At 45.7% G+C, this 18,147-nt stretch overlaps 1 protein-coding gene across 2 annotated transcripts in view; it reads right to left on the bottom strand.

The window, feature by feature from the left end:
- Positions 1-18,147, bottom strand: part of LOC306920897 (insulin-like growth factor 1 receptor) — a 91,194-nt gene that overhangs the window by 24,107 nt on the left and 48,940 nt on the right. The window contains exons 5-16 of one of the 2 annotated variants that reach the window (XM_079497875.1): positions 17,805-17,949; positions 11,485-11,693; positions 10,964-11,090; positions 10,171-10,403; positions 9,538-9,705; positions 9,228-9,435; positions 5,810-6,180; positions 4,216-4,349; positions 3,562-3,721; positions 2,216-2,315; positions 1,258-1,322; positions 94-323 (exon numbers count right to left, since the gene is read on the bottom strand). In XM_079497875.1, the coding sequence (XP_079354001.1) occupies positions 94-323; positions 1,258-1,322; positions 2,216-2,315; positions 3,562-3,721; positions 4,216-4,349; positions 5,810-6,180; positions 9,228-9,435; positions 9,538-9,705; positions 10,171-10,403; positions 10,964-11,090; positions 11,485-11,693; positions 17,805-17,949 (2,150 nt within the window). Of the gene's footprint in view, positions 1-93; positions 324-1,257; positions 1,329-2,215; positions 2,316-3,561; positions 3,722-4,215; positions 4,350-5,809; positions 6,181-9,227; positions 9,436-9,537; positions 9,706-10,170; positions 10,404-10,963; positions 11,091-11,484; positions 11,694-17,804; positions 17,950-18,147 lie in introns of both variants that reach the window. The other variant, XM_079497874.1, reaches the window with a different exon arrangement.

An 18,147-nucleotide genomic window follows, 5' to 3' on the forward strand; every position in this document is an offset into this window, starting at 1 on the left:
ATATAGGACAGTGGTTTCCAAACGTATTAGCTCAAGACCCAAAAGAGAAATTACTATTGAAAATGACCCATTGCTGTGGGTTCTACTGCGTACCACGTGGTGACAGTTGAACTCCTTCATGACGGAGGCCTCGTTGAGGAACTCGATGCGCTCCCGCATGCTGGCCGACTCTGTCACAGTCTTGACTGCGACTCGCGTCTCCGCCTCATCCTTGACCACGCCCTTGGCCAGGCCCTCGTACACCATGCCGAACGACCCCTGACCCAGCTCCTTGCTCAGGACTATCTTCTCCCGCAAAACCTCCCACTCATCTGGGACGTACACTGCACAGCAGGAGAGGAGAGAGGAGGAGAGAGTGGGAGGGGGAGGAGAGGAGAGGAGGAGGAGAGAGGAGTGGGGGCAGGGGTAGGTAAGCAGAGAGATTTACCACTTAAGCCCTATACACTTCGTATGAGAAATGGTCCATCTACAAGCTCACAACGTTATCACGTTGTCAGCAACATGTTGTGAGCTTGTAGACCGGCTATATTCAAAATGTTTGAACAATGTTGGTGTAACGAAGGCTTTCACCTAGAGCTCGTAGGGAGACAATCTAGAGCTCCATATATGAGGATCACGGCTACATCCAGCATTGACATCAGGCTAAAGTTAGAAACCTCATATATGGGTATACACGTTTGACGTCATCATGACATGCATCCAGTGTAGAGCCTTGTATGGGTAGAATCTGAAGAGGATTGGGGTAGCTACTGTAGCAGGATTTGCTCCTCGCCAGAGAGACTCCATCACTCTCCGTACGAGACAGGATATTTGGCCTTACAACCCAGATATTATTCTCAGTGATGTCTGGCCTTACAACCCAGACATCATTGTGTTAGAAGTTTCGGCATCCCGGTTAAGTTCTAATGGGACACCACTGCGGCGGGTCCTAGCCCAGACAACCAGCACTAGTTGGAGCTATCTTATAGTTGGCCTATAATGACATGCCGGCAGGTTACAGTGAGTGATTCAATTATATACAATAAAATACTGACATTTAATATTGAATTTTGTTCATTAAAAACACGACTACCATGTAGTAAACCGGAGATGGCATGTCTTTCTTTTTTATGTCTTGGAATGGCTATAAAGCTGTCCTTATCCAGTCCTGCGGATGTCTTCCTCTGTGACCAGCCTCCAACCACACCACCAGTCCTCTCTGTTTTCAGTGTGTACATAAATGTGTGTACATACAAGCCAAATATCACACAGACTCACTCTCGGCAGCGCTGAAGTACTCTGGGTTGACTGAAGCATACAGAACTCCGTTCCCCAAGCGGTCACTGTTACTAAGACACAAATGGGCAGAAAGGATTATTGCACGCGTGAGAATGAGAATAAAGCGGAAAAATTGCTGATCTACAAGCGTGCTGCGACGCGTTGTAGATCTGCTATTTTCTGGTGTACAGCACCGGCGTGAAACACACACACACACACACACACACACACACACACACACACACACACACACACACACACACACACACACACACACACACACACACACACACACACACACACACACACACACACACACACACACACACACACACACACACACACACACACACACACACACACACACACACACACACACTCAGTCATTCACATACACACAACAATTACACTTTCACACTGGACTGATGGAAAACATTTTACAACCACGCTGATGTTTTTCCCATGGTCGTAATAGTCAAACGTTAGCTGAACCTAACTCGACGCACAGAGCCAGAGAAGCTTGTAATCAGGTCTTCAAGTCAGCTGTGTTTCCTTCCACATAACACCTAGTGCTCCATGTAGGGAGACAATCCACTCTTTCTATCCAAACACTTTTTTTTCTGTTTTCTTCTCACAAAATTAAAACATGAGCTAAAACTGGATAAATCGTTAACGGGATTTCGCCTGAAATATGCGAGGCGCCTGACACAATCATAATGGTAATCACACTCACACGCCCTAGCCTGGCATTACATGGCATCACTGCGTAGATATTAGTCTGGAACTTCGGTGTGCAAGATTTATTTTCAAAGGGCGGTTGCAGACAGATTCTAACGCCAGAGCAAAAAAAGTCTCACTTTGAGGAGTGGTCTCTGATTGCTCTGTTTTCTTCCTGTGGCAGATTAGTCAAGGCTACACACACCCACCCCCTAACAAACATCCCTCCCCCCCAACACACCGTTTCTTGTTGATGGCCAGCACTGCAGTGACCGCCAGGACGGTGAGGAGGATGGCAAGGATGGGGACGAAGATCATCACGTAGAGATGACTCTCATATCCTGGTGGAATGAACACGCAACACACGCAACACACACACCACACACACACACACACACACACACACACACACACACACACACACACACAGTATGACAAAGTTCTAATGTGCGATTTGTGAAACAGTGTGAAAGGAGCCCCCCACCCCACACTAGCATGACTCCTAAACAATGAACACAATATGTAAAATTATGATGTTTTAGTATTATTGTTCCTGCTGTTCTACATGCTGCCAACAAGGTGAAGACATCACAGACTGAGGCTTTAACCTTTGCTTTGACATTTAGGGTTTTACGGAAGATGCTTCTGAACATGTTAGTTTGACCACTTCAAATGCTCTAATCTTAAAATAACCAAAAACAGCCCATCTACAAGCTCTCAATGTGTCTCTTGTTTGTTTTCCCCACCTCCCTTGATGCTGCAGATACTTTGGATCTTTGGCTACTGTAAACAGTAAAATTCTCTCTAATTTCATCATCTTATATGGCATTTATTTAGGACATTTTGTCCTAACTTTACAATCATATCCAACAGGATTACACACACACACACACACACACACACACATGTACTAAAGTGTTGGCAGTATGGTTGCGCAACTTGCGCTGCATGGACGCCAAAAATAATGAATCGAACATTTACTAATAAATCCTGGCGTCATGGGCAAGAGTCGAGGGTTATTAATACTGCCAGAATTGTTTCAGTATGTGTCCCTTCCCTGCCGAGGTCTTTTCAGACAGATATCTTATAGCCAACAACTCATGGGCCTAGAACCGGAAGTAAAATCAACTAGGCTATGTTAGCTGCAATCTTTTTAAGTCACCCGAAATGTACATTTTGTAACCTCGACTAGCGACGCTTTAGTTATGAGCCATAAACATCGCTGTTTTGATCAAAAACTCAATCTGGGGAAAAGAATCCGAGATAAAAGGGTTTACATTTTCAGTTAACATTGAAGTGAACGGAGGGGAAGCTTTTTACTGACGGACCATAGCCTAGCCGAGCATTGCCTAGCAACAGCGACCTAACAGACGATTAGCGATCTCAAACTGAATCAATAAAGAAACCCAAAAGTCATTAAAGTCGTCATTGGCAGTGCGCACCATTGGGAAGTTATCGTTTTGCTAACACACATCAAACCAAAATTGATGGAAGCTGAACCACATCACTATTGTGGGCATGTCATCCTAATAGGCAAACATTCAGCGATACTGAGAAGGCCAGTGGCTGTGTGTGTGTGTCTCTTACGTTCCGGGACATAGAAGGCTAGTGGTTGAGTCCAGGATCCATTCCCGGCCAGGGAAGTAGCTCTGACTCTGACCGAGTAGTTCCCTGGGCTCAGGTTGGAGAGCTTCGCCCCACGCTGCTCTGCATACAGCTGACGAGACACGCACTCATGCTTATCAGACTACACACACACACACACACACACACACACACACACACACACACACACACACACACACACACACACACACACACACACACACACACACACACACACACACACACACACACACACACACACACACACACACACACACACACACACACACACACACACACACACACACACACACACACACACACACACGAGAGCCGAAATCAGATTAAATGGCATGAATCCTAGTCCACAAACAAACAGTGTCTAAACAACATGCTAACTTAATAAAATTCTTAACAAAATAACACACATAACTAACGCAACATACAGCAGCTCTGCATATAAACTAGCGTCTATCACAAAAGGTAGCAAGAAGGATACATGAATCACCTTCTGTTGAACTGCTATTCTTGCTATTTTAGAAATTTTAGAAGAAAAAAGACGAGCCCTGCCGACTGAGCTACCTGGACACATACATTTCCTTCTATTCCATTATTCTGTGTTTGAGTAAGTCGTACCTCGGTGGTCAGTCTGAACTTGATCTCGTACATGAGGATCAGTCCGTTGGGTCGGTGGGGCTCAGGCCAACGCAGGAACACCCAGTCATCCTGACCCTCCCAGGTCACTGGACCCGAGATGTCGTCTGCCTTGTCTGGATGGATGGATGGAGAGTGGAGACACACAGGTTCATAATTAGTTTAATATATGTGCGACAAAACATAAAAATAGATGCAATAGATTCCCAGAATACATGATTCCTGTAATAAAATTATACTTTTAATCTCAAGATTCCGTCACCGAACATCTTACTATGGCTTCAATTGTTTTCTTAGCGATTATTAAGTGGATTACTTTTTTGATCAATCGAATCAAAAAGCAAGTATTTAAAACACTAATAATTATGTGATCAAACTTGACACACAGTAAGTCATTGGATTTCTATGCAACACCTACATAGACACACAGCTCTACTATGGGGGGATCATGGTCAGTTAGACACACAGCTCTACTATGGGGGGATCATGGTCAGTTAGACACACAGCTCTACTATGGGGGGATCATGGTCACCTACATAGACACACATCTCTACTATGGGGGGATCATGGTCACCTACATAGACACACAGCTCTACTACGGGGGGATCATGGTCACCTACATAGACACACAGCTCTACTATGGGGGGGATCATGGTCACCTACATAGACACACAGCTCTACTATGGGGGGATCATGGTCACCTACATAGACACACAGCTCTACTATGGGGGGGATCATGGTCACCTACATAGACACACAGCTCTACTATGGGGGGGATCATGGTCACCTACATAGACACACAGCTCTACTATGGGGGGATCATGGTCACCTACATAGACACACAGCTCTACTATGGGGGGGATCATGGTCACCTACATAGACACACAGCTCTACTATGGGGGGATCATGGTCACCTACATAGACACACAGCTCTACTATGGGGGGATCATGGTCACCTACATACACACAGCTCTACTATGGGGGGATCATGGTCACCTACATAGACACACAGCTCTACTATGGGGGGATCATGGTCACCTACATAGACACACAGCTCTACTATGGGGGGATCATGGTCACCTACATACACACAGCTCTACTATGGGGGGGATCATGGTCACCTACATAGACACAGCTCTACTATGGGGGGGGGGATCATGGTCACCTACATACACACAGCTCTACTATGGGGGGGATCATGGTCACCTACATAGACACACAGCTCTACTATGGGGGGGATCATGGTCACCTACATAGACACAGCTCTACTATGGGGGGGATCATGGTCAGTTAGACACACAGCTCTACTACGGGGGGATCATGGTCAGTTAGACACACAGCTCTACTACGGGGGGGATCATGGTCAGTTAGACACACAGCTCTACTACGGGGGGATCATGGTCAGTTAGACACACAGCTCTACTACGGGGGGGATCATGGTCAGTTAGACACACAGCTCTACTACGGGGGGGATCATGGTCAGTTAGACACACAGCTCTACTACGGGGGGATCATGGTCAGTTTGGCATCACGGATTTGGGCGGGGTCAACAAAATGGGTCAGGGAATCAGTTTACCTGCAGGTTTGGTCCTGGAGAAGAGGAACTCTGCGGCGCTGCAGCGGCGAACCTGGCGGTCGCAGGCGTGCACGTCCAGGCGGTACACGGTGAACGGTTGCAGGTTGGAGATCTGCAGCTCGCGGTCCCTCACAGAGCGCTCCGAGAACTCAAACTCCTGGTCCGTGGGCTCCGCCGCCGCCGCCGCCCCACCCCCCGTACCGTTGGAGGACAGAGTGGGTGAAGAGGAGGATGAAGAGGAGGTGGTGGTGGCAGCGGTGGTGGTGGTGGTGGTGAGGGAGGTGTTGGAGAAGCGTGGAGGAGGAGTGGAGCGGAGGACTGACGTGGAGTTGGCCACGCCAAACACATCCCTACGACGACGGTCTGGAGGACTGGGTGGGCAAGCGAGGGGTCACAGAGAGAGAGAGAGAGAGAAATATACAAAAACATTAACATTTAGTAAATGTACTTGTCCTTTGTCTTTCAGTCTGTTATACACAACATTTTTTCCACAGTTGTGAAATTGATAAAAAAAACAAAATCACATTGTACTATTCTCTTTTTTTATATCCTTTTTATTATTTCAGTTCAGGGTCAGGGACTTTCATGCACCTCTAGCACCTCTGCTGGAACACTCCATCATCGCAGTTCCTGTTTACACTGAGCATGTGCAAACCTCCCGCAGGAGACCGGGCCACACCTCCGTGCACATTCCTCTTTATTTTTCCTAGTGGGCAACCAGGAAGTGCAGCCCCCCACCACACTACAGTGTGGCTTCACTCTAGGCTGTGGACGACCCGCGACAGTTATTTTTATCAGCGCAATGTGGATCATGGATTTATAAGCTCCCAAACCTCAGATTTTGTCTCATTTTGAGCAGAAAAACGACTAATAAGCGTGCGTATGTGCACGTCAGATTTAGACTGTTCTACCATGCGAGTAAAAAAAAAGTAGTTAAAACAAAATATATATATACATATTATGAATTAATGCCAATTAATCAAATCTCGTAATCTCGTTTTGGCACAGTGGGGTACAATAGCCATTCATGAGATTATCTCGTTTAAGCACAGATTGTGTTAAGTGGTTAAGCCTGCGGATGAGGGGAAGAGAATGAAGAAAAAACAAAATTAAATAAAGATCAGTGGTTCTCAACCTTTTCAGGCTGCTACCACTATAGGAATTGTATGACAGGTTTTACTCGGGTTCCACAGATGCATATTGTGACTGGGAATTCTACAGGTGAGGGGACTTGGGCTCATTAGGTCCACTGGCAGAGCCTGACCAGAGCCTTTGGGGACTGCCCATAAGTCAGACATACCGTTAATGACATGTTACCGAGCCTTTTGTGCCGGTTCTGGACAACCGTGTATCCGTGAAGTAGGTGGGGTGAACGTTTCTCGAGTTACGTGTATTCCAGACGTACACACGTACAGAGAAGTGGTACATTTATTGTAAGATAGTTTGTTGATTACTTTTGATGCCGTAAAAGTATTTATTTATTTTTTACTTTTTAGGAATTACGTCCTTAAATTGCCACTTCACTGTCAACTGGGGACCCCCCAAAATCATGTGGGCAGCCCCCTGGGGGTCCCAACCTACAGGTTGAGAACCACTGGGATAGATGCTGCAAAAGTCATTACCTTCTAAACAAGTGTCACTCTCCCATGCCACATGTTACTAAATTAAATTTCCTTTTCGGAATTGCACAAGAATCTTTTGCAGATCGTTAAAGGTCTAGACTTACGTTTTTGTCAGAATTGAATTGAGGATAGGAAACACAATTAGGCATCAGTGACATCTGACTTATTTTCGGGCGGAGGCATCTTAATTGATGAATTTACAGACTAGTCCAGTCATGGTTGTTTCTGTTTTAAGAGAGCTTCTGGGAACTGAGGTGCGGTGTGTCATCGGCGGTGTCACACCAAAACACAGAAGACGGTTGACTGGCAGTCTGACTAGCTGCTATATTATTATAGCATAACATAATGTTAAATCATTTATCATATCAACAAGGCTAGGATGATTTAAAAAAAAAAAAACTTTAGTTAAACTTGCAGAGTGACTAATTACTTTACTTGGGTTACATTCTGATAGTTGTACTTGAATGTTGACATGAAATAATAATCCTGTTTAGTGTTTCATAAGCACTAGCGTGAAAGAATACAGCTTGGACTAGCGACGCTGCTGATCAATGCACGCTGAGAGGCTAGGATGCACTTTTATGCAACATTGTGCTCGAGGCTGGTTATAAAGCTACCAAGGATTCGTCAGTGATGTCGAATCCTGGGACATGCGTTAATAAAATCCTGGTGACGCCAGGTTGCATTGCCTGCGCATATTTATTTTGTACAATCCCTCCACCGGCTTCTCACGTACCGGTGGTACATGTCCTGTGGACCGGCACGTTCTGCGTACTGGTGGTTGAGAACCCCTGGCTTAGCCGTTCGTTAGCTTCAGGTCAAGACCCAGGGTAATTTGCACCCCTTGAATAAGGCACCTCACGGAAAGGGGACCTTTGACAGGGAACGGACATAGACTGAAAACTATTCTGGCAGTCACAGAGTTAACAAGCCCACTATAGAGCCATGTAGAGTTGAGAGACGTGTTGCACCTCTACAGCCTGTCAGCTAACGGTAATGTAATGGTAATTGGTGTCATTGCAGCATGGATTGCTGACTGCACATTCCTAGCCCATCTCACACATACACACACACACAGTGATGCCTGTCCTCAAACAACCCAGAATGACTCTTCGCGCGTGCACGCGCGTGCGTGCGTGTGTGTGTGTGTGTGTGCATTGATTAGTACTGTCTGGCTGCAAGGAATCTTCCCTTGATTTCATTACTACTCCAGATGAAACAACAACAGCGCACAGCCTCACAGCTGTGTGTGTGTGTGTGTGTTCAGGAAAACAATGCATGTGTATATTTGTGTGTGTGGGTGTCTGCGTACCTGTAGTATTAGTAATACACTTTACAGATGCACTGCAGCTGCAGACTATGGACTGGTATTCGTACAGTACTATTATAGCAGTGGTGTAATGGGGATCTTTTGAACTGCATGGTGGAACGTCAGGCGCCTACATGTGCGAATAGCTCCGACGACCAGCTTTAGGAAATATGCATTTCACCTTAATGTGTCATTGATTTTACTTAGGTTTATAGTAGGAAACATGAATCCTGACCTGAAAATGCATGTTCTGTTTACCAAAGAGCTGGAGAGACATCACATGACTCCTGTTACTGAACAAACACTCACCTTAGCAATGATTACTACCACAATATAGAGCCGTTTAACACATACTTAAGGAATAGCATCTCAAAACACTGTCTGGGGTGCTCACTAAGGCCAGAGTATATGTAAAAATGACCTCAAAGTCACGTTTGAAATTGATTCAATATCCACAAGAAGCAGCAATAGTAGTAGTGACAGTTACCGTGGGGTGAATATGGAGTTGTGCAGGAAGTTCTCAAAGACTTTGCGGTAGGAGGCGTCGGCAGCCTCTGCCTCCAGGTCCTGGGCTGACTTAGGACAGGGGCAGCACGGACCCTTTGGATCCCCGTCAGGGTCCGCCTTGGTGGGCTTACTCTCCTCCTCCTGGTCATTCACACCTGTGGCCGCTAGACGGATGGGAATCTTCAACTCTGGATGGAATCAAACACACAGAGAGGAAGGTGAGGAGGTGTATGTGTGTGTGTGTGTGTGTGTGTGTGTGTGTGTGTGTGTGTGTGTGTGTGCACACTAACCTTTGGAGCAGTAGTTGTGCTGGTACAGCTCTCCGTCCTCAGCCTGCTGCTGCCAGCGGAGCAGGTAGTAGGTGTGGTTTCCGTTGGGAGAGATGGGCGGAGACCAGCGCACCACCAGGTGGGTAGTAGAGTTGGAGTACGCCCTCACATCCAGAGGCATGCTGGGAGCTGAGAGAGAGAGAGAGAGAGAGAGAGCAGGAGAGAGAGTTGACTTCAGGAAAAGAACAAAGATATTGGCATCAAAATGTACATAAAGTGCCAAAGGTAAAAAGGTCCTCATTGTGTCGAAGGTCCCATTTCACAAGTTTTCAAATGTCCGAAATGTGTACAAATCTTTTGAAAATAGCCGATCTACAAGCTCACAACAAGTTTGGTAATAATGTAAATCGAAAAAGTAACTAAAGTTTTAAAATAATTGTAGTGGAGAAAAAAGTGCAATAATTGCCTTTGAGATGTAGTGGAGTTAAGTAGAAGTAAAGTATTGAAAATTGGACCAACTCCAGTATAAAGTAAAACAGACCTCAAAATCCAACTTAAGTACAGTACTGCAAATGTAGTTAGTTACTTTCAACCACGGCATAATAGGCAAACAAATAAATCCATGAAATGAAGCCCGTTGGTTGCCAGTAGTACCTGCAGGGCTGGTGCGTATGTAGACCACCTGACTCTTGGCCCCAGGCATGTGCTTGTCCTCCACCATCAGCGTGACGGCCTTCACAAACACAGCGTACTGGGTGAAGGGCTTCAGTCCCGACAGCAGGACGCCGGGGTCAGAGTCGTCTCGTCTCAGCTCCACGTCCACCATGTTCCAGCTGTTGGAGCCACAGCCCTCCTGGCCGTCAAACTCTGTGATGTTCTGGAAGGGCCTGTTGGATGGATGGGTGGATGGACGGGGGAGGGATGGGGCATGAGGGAAGTAGGCTTACAGTTAAGCCAAATTCCAATACCCAAAATCTCACTCACACGCGTCACTCCAGCATGGCGGTGTTATGGTGAAATTGGTGACCTGCCGAAATTTGTGACCATCTTGTGGACTTCAAACAACTTACATGGAGGTCTTTAAATACGTGGCCTAAATACAGCTAGGTTGAACTCTGCTAATAAACAAACTGGAACGATTTCCGTTCGGACACTGACATTATGTGATTGTATACACGATTGTCACATATTTCAGCTGGTCACCAATTTCACCCTAACACCACCATGATTTTCAAAGATTTCCACTCCGGAAATCACTTTGTTGCATTTTCATCAGATATTTTATTTTGCCTTTCTCCTCCAGACAACCTTTAGAATGATATACTGCAGTTGAAGGTAACCTATTCCTTTCATACAACAGTATTAAGCTGAGGGCAGAGAACATCATCAGATTCAGGGGTTAGGGTTTATATTAGTCCGGGGCTCTCGTAGGGTTACGGTAACTTACGCATCCTTATAGTACACTATGAAGCTGATGAGGTCTCTGTAGTCGGGCGGTCGGTATCTCTGCCAGGTGAGTTTGATCCTGGTGCTCCTGGTGGTGTTGGACTTGAACTTCAGCAGAGTGCTTTCACCTGGACACAAAGCAAGCACACGCAGGTGTTATGCACAGCTGTTGCTACACAACCAGTATCTTAACCATTTAAACCCCCTACACTTGGTCCCTCAAGGATCTGTACTAGTGACTATGATGTAACCTTGTAGATCTGCTATTTTCTGCAAAGGTTTTCCCCTGGAATATGGATGCAGGGGTTTCGGTTGTTCCCTATCCCAGCATCCGAAGACTGCACTGCCCAGAGTAGCCAAAATGCTACTGTTCAATCTTAACTTTTGTTTCCATCCAAATAATAATTTTAAGCACACTTTTTAATTACTGAAAACAAAAAGAAAAACTGAAACTTAAAATGTCCCGCTCAACCAAGTATATAGGGTTTAAGTGGGTTGTAACAATGTTCTCTCTCATCTTACAGCTCGCACGGTCTCCGTTGTTGCGGCAGTCGTTTTCGCCACAGGTCCCCAGCACTCCGGTCTTCTGCCACATCTTCTTGATCTCCGATGGGCAGAGCTTGGGGTTGGCTCTGAAGAACATCTTCCCTGCTCCGATGGTCAGGTTGTGCTGCTTCCAGTCCCACAGGTACTGCAGCTGCTGGTTGTCAAACACTGAGAAGGCATACGCTCTGCCGGAGAGAGAGAGAGAGGAATAACAGAAGAGAAGAGATACAGAGAAGACAAGAGGAGAGACGATGAGAGAAGAGAGAGAGAAGAGATGAAGAGGAGAGAAGAGAAAGATAAAACAAGAGATGGAGGAGAGGTAAAACAAGAGATGGAGAAGAGATATAAGAGAGGAGATAGAAAAGAGATAGGGATAGAGGAAAAGAGATAGATAAGCGAGAGATAGAGGAGGAGACAGAGGAGAGGAGAGAAGAGTTAGTTGTGTTCGGATAGAGTTATTGTTGCACTGACAGTTGCATTCCATAACAGATAACTACTCAGGATGTGTGGGTTTTTTATATCTACATTTGTTTTTGTTTGTCTCAAGGCTGAAGGAATGGGTCTCTGTCTGTGTGTGTGTGTGTGTCTGTGTGTGCGTGCATGTGTGCGTGCATGTGTGCGTGCATGCGTGCTGATGCGTGGGTTAGATCTTGTGTTGGTCTGTGACCTTGGAAATTATCTATGAAGGAACAAACTTCTAGACAATTCTGATAGGAATGTCTGGTCTGTGTGTGTGTGTGTGTTGTGTGTTGTGTGTTGTGTGTGTGTGTGTGTGTGTGTGTGTGTGTGTGTGTGTGTGTGTGTGTGTGTGTGTATTTGAAGGTCTTGGTGTGGTTTTACTGTATGCATGAGCAGGCCTCATGTATGCTCTGCGTTCATAAGTGCAGTCCATCTACTTCAAAAGAGTGAGCAATGCCCACACAGGCACACCACCAACAGAGGGAGCTACGCTGATCTCATTCCCAGCAGATTCGGCACACACATGGGGATGAGTTCATTCTACTATATGCCACCAAAATGTGGAATGCCCGACTCCCTACTCTCCTTCAAAACCACCATAAAAGAGCACCTGTCTACAATTAGTAACTTGACCTAGACTAGTATTTTAGCTTGCCAAAATAATCACCCCCCAATGTTTTTCTGTAAATATACTTGTACTGTTCCTGACCTAGGATTGATGATTTCTTTTATAGTATTGTGTCTTGATGAATTGAATACACAGCACCACAATGGAAACAAGGATTTTGTTGTTATCTATTTATTGTATGTGCATACATATTGTATGTACATCTATACTTTTTTGCAATAAAGTATTTAATCAATGATTCAAACTGCTCAGCCTCATAACGTAAGCGATGAAGGAACTGAAGCCTATGCTACAGTTATTCTACTGTTGTAATGATGGCGAGTGTCTCCTGATGAAAGCGAGTCAGCCGTATGTCTGCACTGTTCAGTGTGTGTGTCAACATGTCAGCTCTGTTGACCTGCCTGTGTGTTAGTCCGCTTAATGAACTGCTCCAAAGCTGCCTATCTCTCTCCACACACACACACACACACACACACACACACACACACACACACACACACACACACACACACACACACACACACACACACACACACACACACACACACACACACACACACACACACACACACACACACACACACACACACACACACACACACACACACACACACGATCAACCCCTATACAAGTTTACTCAGACTGAATGGAGAATAAATGTGTGATTTTCTATTCTTTTCTTTCTTTTTTTATCAGGATGTAATATTTAACACTGCATTGTTAGGGCCTGAATGCATTGTGTGAAGAGAAAGTCAAACATAGGCGTGGCGTGGCGGATACATGCATGCCGCCTATATTTGTCTCATTGGACCATATCGTATCGGGCAGGGAGGAACGATAATTATGCTGCCCATGTTAGGATTCAAATCAATTCTGACAAAACTAAGTCTAGACCTTTAACAATCTGCAAAAGATTATTGTGCCATTCCAAAAAGGAAATTCAATTTAGCACCCTGACCAGAAATGAACAGAGCTTTCATTAAGGCCATTGGTAAGACCTATGTAAGGACTAAGGAAGTAAGGAAGAGGCTCAATTTCTTTCCAATATGGTTCTGCTGTGCACTTCAGTCACCCAATCAGCTTTGCATGTAAAAAAACGGCACTCCTTGGGACCAGAAACAGTTGGTCATAGAACCTAAACGGAAAGAAGTCCCCAAGACTTTTTAGTGTTACCCTTTTTAGTGTTACCCTTTTAGCCCAAATGCCCTACTGTACCTCGTGCCGTTTTCTAATAAAGTATCCAATCAATCAAGTCTGAGGTCAGATGGTTACGAGTTTGTTACTGGATCAACTGAGAAAATCTAATATACTGTAAAGGCAAAGGAAAGCAAATTAAAGCTCCACTCCTTACTCCTCATCGAAAGGCGGTGTCATTGATTATCCTATAAGCTTTAATGTCTTACTGTACCACGTGCTGTTTACATTTCTGACGTATTCAAATCAACCAATCACAACTCAACAACTCCTGTACTGTCAAGGTTTCCTTGAGCAAGGCACTTCAATGCACACACACACACACACACACACACACACACACACACACACACACACACACACACACACACACACACACACACACACACACACACACACACACACACACACACACACACACACACACACACAGTGTCCTTGACTTGTTATGCGACTCTTCTTCTCTGTTCACATTCCAACACCACCGCAGTACAATTCCACTGCTCTGTTCCCATGGCAACGCTCACCGCCACACACAGCACATTAAAGGGAGGAATGTGACGGAAACACAGCGCTGGCCGTAACATTTCTGATTTTAAAATGTGTTTTTTTTTTAAATACCGTTTATGCATCCTTGCATCCATCCACCCATCCAAGCTCACAATGCCTCACTATTTTCACAATTCTTGCTCTTTCTTATATAATTTGACAATTTGGCCAATGTTTGACCAGTTTTTATAGTAGTTTGTTGATTACTTTTGACGCAGTAATGGTATTTTTTCCCTTTTTTAAATAAATTGCCACTTCACTGTCATCTGAGGACCCGCCCCCTAAAACAAACCCTGGGCGTCCCCCGACCCACAGGCTGAGAAACAGTGGTATTATGCCATACTGTAAGCTCCATGTGAGCACCAGGAGGACCATACTGTAAGCTCCATGTGAGCGCCAGGAGGACCATACTGTAAGCTCCACGTGAGCACCAGGAGGACCATACTGTAAGCTCCATGTGAGCGCCAGGAGGACCATACTGTAAGCTCCATGTGAGAGCCTAGAGGACCATACTGTAAGCTCTATGTGAGAGCCAGGAGGACCATACTGTAAGCTCCATGTTTGAGCGCCAGGAGGACCATACTGTAAGCTCCATGTGAGCACCAGGAGGACCATACTGTAAGCTCCATGTGAGCGTCAGGAGGACCATACTGTAAGCTCCATGTGAGAGCCAGGAGGACCATACTGTAAGCTCCATGTGAGCACCAGGAGGACCATACTGTAAGCTCCATGTGAGCGCCAGGAGGACCATACTGTAAGCTCCATGTGAGCGCCAGGAGGACCATACTGTAAGCTCCATGTGAGCGTCAGGAGGACCATACTGTAGGCTCCATGTGAGAGCCAGGAGGACCATACTGTAAGCTCCATGTGAGAGCCAGGAGGACCATACTGTAAGCTCAATGTGAGCACCAGGAGGACCATACTGTAAGCTCCATGTGAGCACCAGGAGGACCATACTGTAAGCTCCATGTGAGAGCCAGGAGGACCATACTGTAAGCTCAATGTGAGCACCAGGAGGACCATACTGTAAGCTCAATGTGAGAGTCAGGAGGACCTTACTGTAAGCTCCATGTGAGCGCCTAGAGGACCATACTGTAAGCTCCATGTGAGCGCCTAGAGGACCATACTGTAAGCTCAATGTGAGCACCAGGAGGACCATACTGTAAGCTCAATGTGAGCACCAGGAGGACCATACTGTAAGCTCCATGTGAGCGCCAGGAGGACCATACTGTAAGCTCAATGTGAGCACCAGGAGGACCATACTGTAAGCTCAATGTGAGCACCAGGAGGACCATACTGTAAGCTCAATGTGAGCACCAGGAGGACCATACTGTAAGCTCCATGTGAGCACCAGGAGGACCATACTGTAAGCTCCATGTGAGCAGCAGGAGGACCATACTGTAAGCTCCATGTGAGCACCAGGAGGACCATACTGTAAGCTCCATGTGAGAGCCAGGAGGACCATACTGTAAGCTCCATGTGAGCACCAGGAGGACCATACTGTAAGCTCCATGTGAGAGTCAGGAGGACCTTACTGTAAGCTCCATGTGAGAGTCAGGAGGACCATACTGTAAGCTCCATGTGAGAGTCAGGAGGACGATACTGTAAGCTCCATGTGAGAGTCAGGAGGACCATACTGTAAGCTCCATGTGAGAGTCAGGAGGACCATACTGTAAGCTCCATGTGAGAGTCAGGAGGACCATACTGTAAGCTCCATGTGAGCACCAGGAGGACCATACTGTAAGCTCCATGTGAGCGTCAGGAGGACCATACTGTAAGCTCCATGTGAGCACCAGGAGGACCATACTGTAAGCTCCATGTGAGAGTCAGGAGGACCATACTGTAAGCTCCATGTGAGAGCCAGGAGGACCATACTGTAAGCTCCATGTGAGCGCCAGGAGGACCATACTGTAAGCTCCATGTGAGCGCCATCAGGACCATACTGTAAGCTCCATGTGAGAGCCAGGAGGACCATACTGTAAGCTCCATGTGAGCACCAGGAGGACCATACTGTAAGCTCCATGTTTGAGCGCCAGGAGGACCATACTGTAAGCTCCATGTGAGCACCAGGAGGACCATACTGTAAGCTCCATGTTTGAGCGCCAGGAGGACCATACTGTAAGCTCCATGTGAGCACCAGGAGGACCATACTGTAAGCTCCATGTGAGAGCCAGGAGGACCATACTGTAAGCTCCATGTGAGCAAGGACCAGGGTTCATGTCACTACACTCTCTGCTCGTGGTTTCCAGTCTCTTTACACCAGTGCTTCTCAAACTATTTAAAGTCAAGGACCCCCAATTTCATATGTATTTGGCTGCGGACCCCCATCTGAAAAGGTTTTGTGCAAAGAGAAAATTGTGTTAATTTTCTTTCTTTAACGTATTCGAAATCTTTCTAAAATTGCAGATGTACAAGCTTGCAGTGCGGCACAATGTGTGTGATGTGGTTAAAGTGATGCTATGCTAACTACTAATACTATAGAGCGTCGCAGTCCCGCCCCCTCGAGAGACCCGGAAAATAAATCCCCGTTCATTTTCCTCATAGACTTTTCAGAAAGTATTTATTTAAAGACGTTTACGCCGCGGACAAAGCCAACTCTTGTCGTGACAAATCATGACAACAAACACAATTTTTCGGGCCAAACAAAGAATTAGAAAGTAGAACAAAACAGCAGGTTACAACACCTTTGTTGTTTTTCTTCTTTGTAATTATTTGTTTGGTCCAAAATATTGTGTGTGTTGTCATGATTTGTCACGACAAGAGTTGGCTTCTTACGACGCTTAAAAGGTCTTTAAATAAATACGTTTTGAAATGTCTATGGGAAAAATGCATTGGGATTAATTTCCTGGGCCTGGCGTCGTCATGAAAGGGGGCGGGACTGCGACGCTCTATACTACACCTCTGAAACCCCACTCAAGGACCCCATACCCCACTTTGGGAACCACTGCACTACATCACCCAAACTACGTTGTTCTGCCCCATGCTACACTGCGCAAAAAGCATGGAATACGGTTGAGTATATTCCAGGAAACACCCGGTAAATTTAACAAACTCCGGTAAACTCCCAAAATGTACCATCACCCCCGTATATTACTGTAGATTACTGTATATGCCCGCTAAACTTGATGTTTACGGGCAAATCTAGTGCCCAGAATTGCCCGTCAATCCCTCTTTTCACGCAGTGCTACATGTCTGTAATTACCCAACAATGAATGGCAATTTTCTTTTTTTTTTAATTTTCATTTGTGTATTTTTATATCAAAAGTCCATACAAATCTAAATCAATTACTTCCTTTGAATGAAAACGTGGTGCGTGATGACGTGTAGAGGAATAAATAATGAATGAATAAAAATTAATAATTTTATTCCATTACAAACGGGATTATATTCATGGATTGAAGCAACATAAAATGAAATCTCACGACTGAAAAGTTTGTGTGTGTGTGGGGGGGGGGGGGGTCCTTACTCTTCCAGAAGTTCGTCTCCGTCGATGAAGCGGAGGTTCTTGAGGAAGGACAGAGACACCAGTGTGTGAGAGTGTGTGATGCGGACATATCCCGTCACTCTCTTGATCAGTCCCATGAAACTCTCCAGCTCTGCCATGATGTTATCTGACAGAGAGCGAGAGAGAGAGAGAGAGAGAGAAGGGGAGAGAGAGATTCAGTATGATTGAGATAGAAAGACACCGTGGTGTCATTTCATAATTAATGCCTTACTTGATCATACTACGTCGAAACGTGGCGTGAAGAGGTACGCGCTTGTTCAAGCTTCACGAGATCCACTAATATTGCTATTTTTGAGGGGTGCTA

Source organism: Electrona antarctica (assembly GCF_951216825.1).
Source record: "Electrona antarctica genome assembly, chromosome: 3".
In the NCBI taxonomy this organism is placed as follows: domain Eukaryota; kingdom Metazoa; phylum Chordata; class Actinopteri; order Myctophiformes; family Myctophidae; genus Electrona; species Electrona antarctica.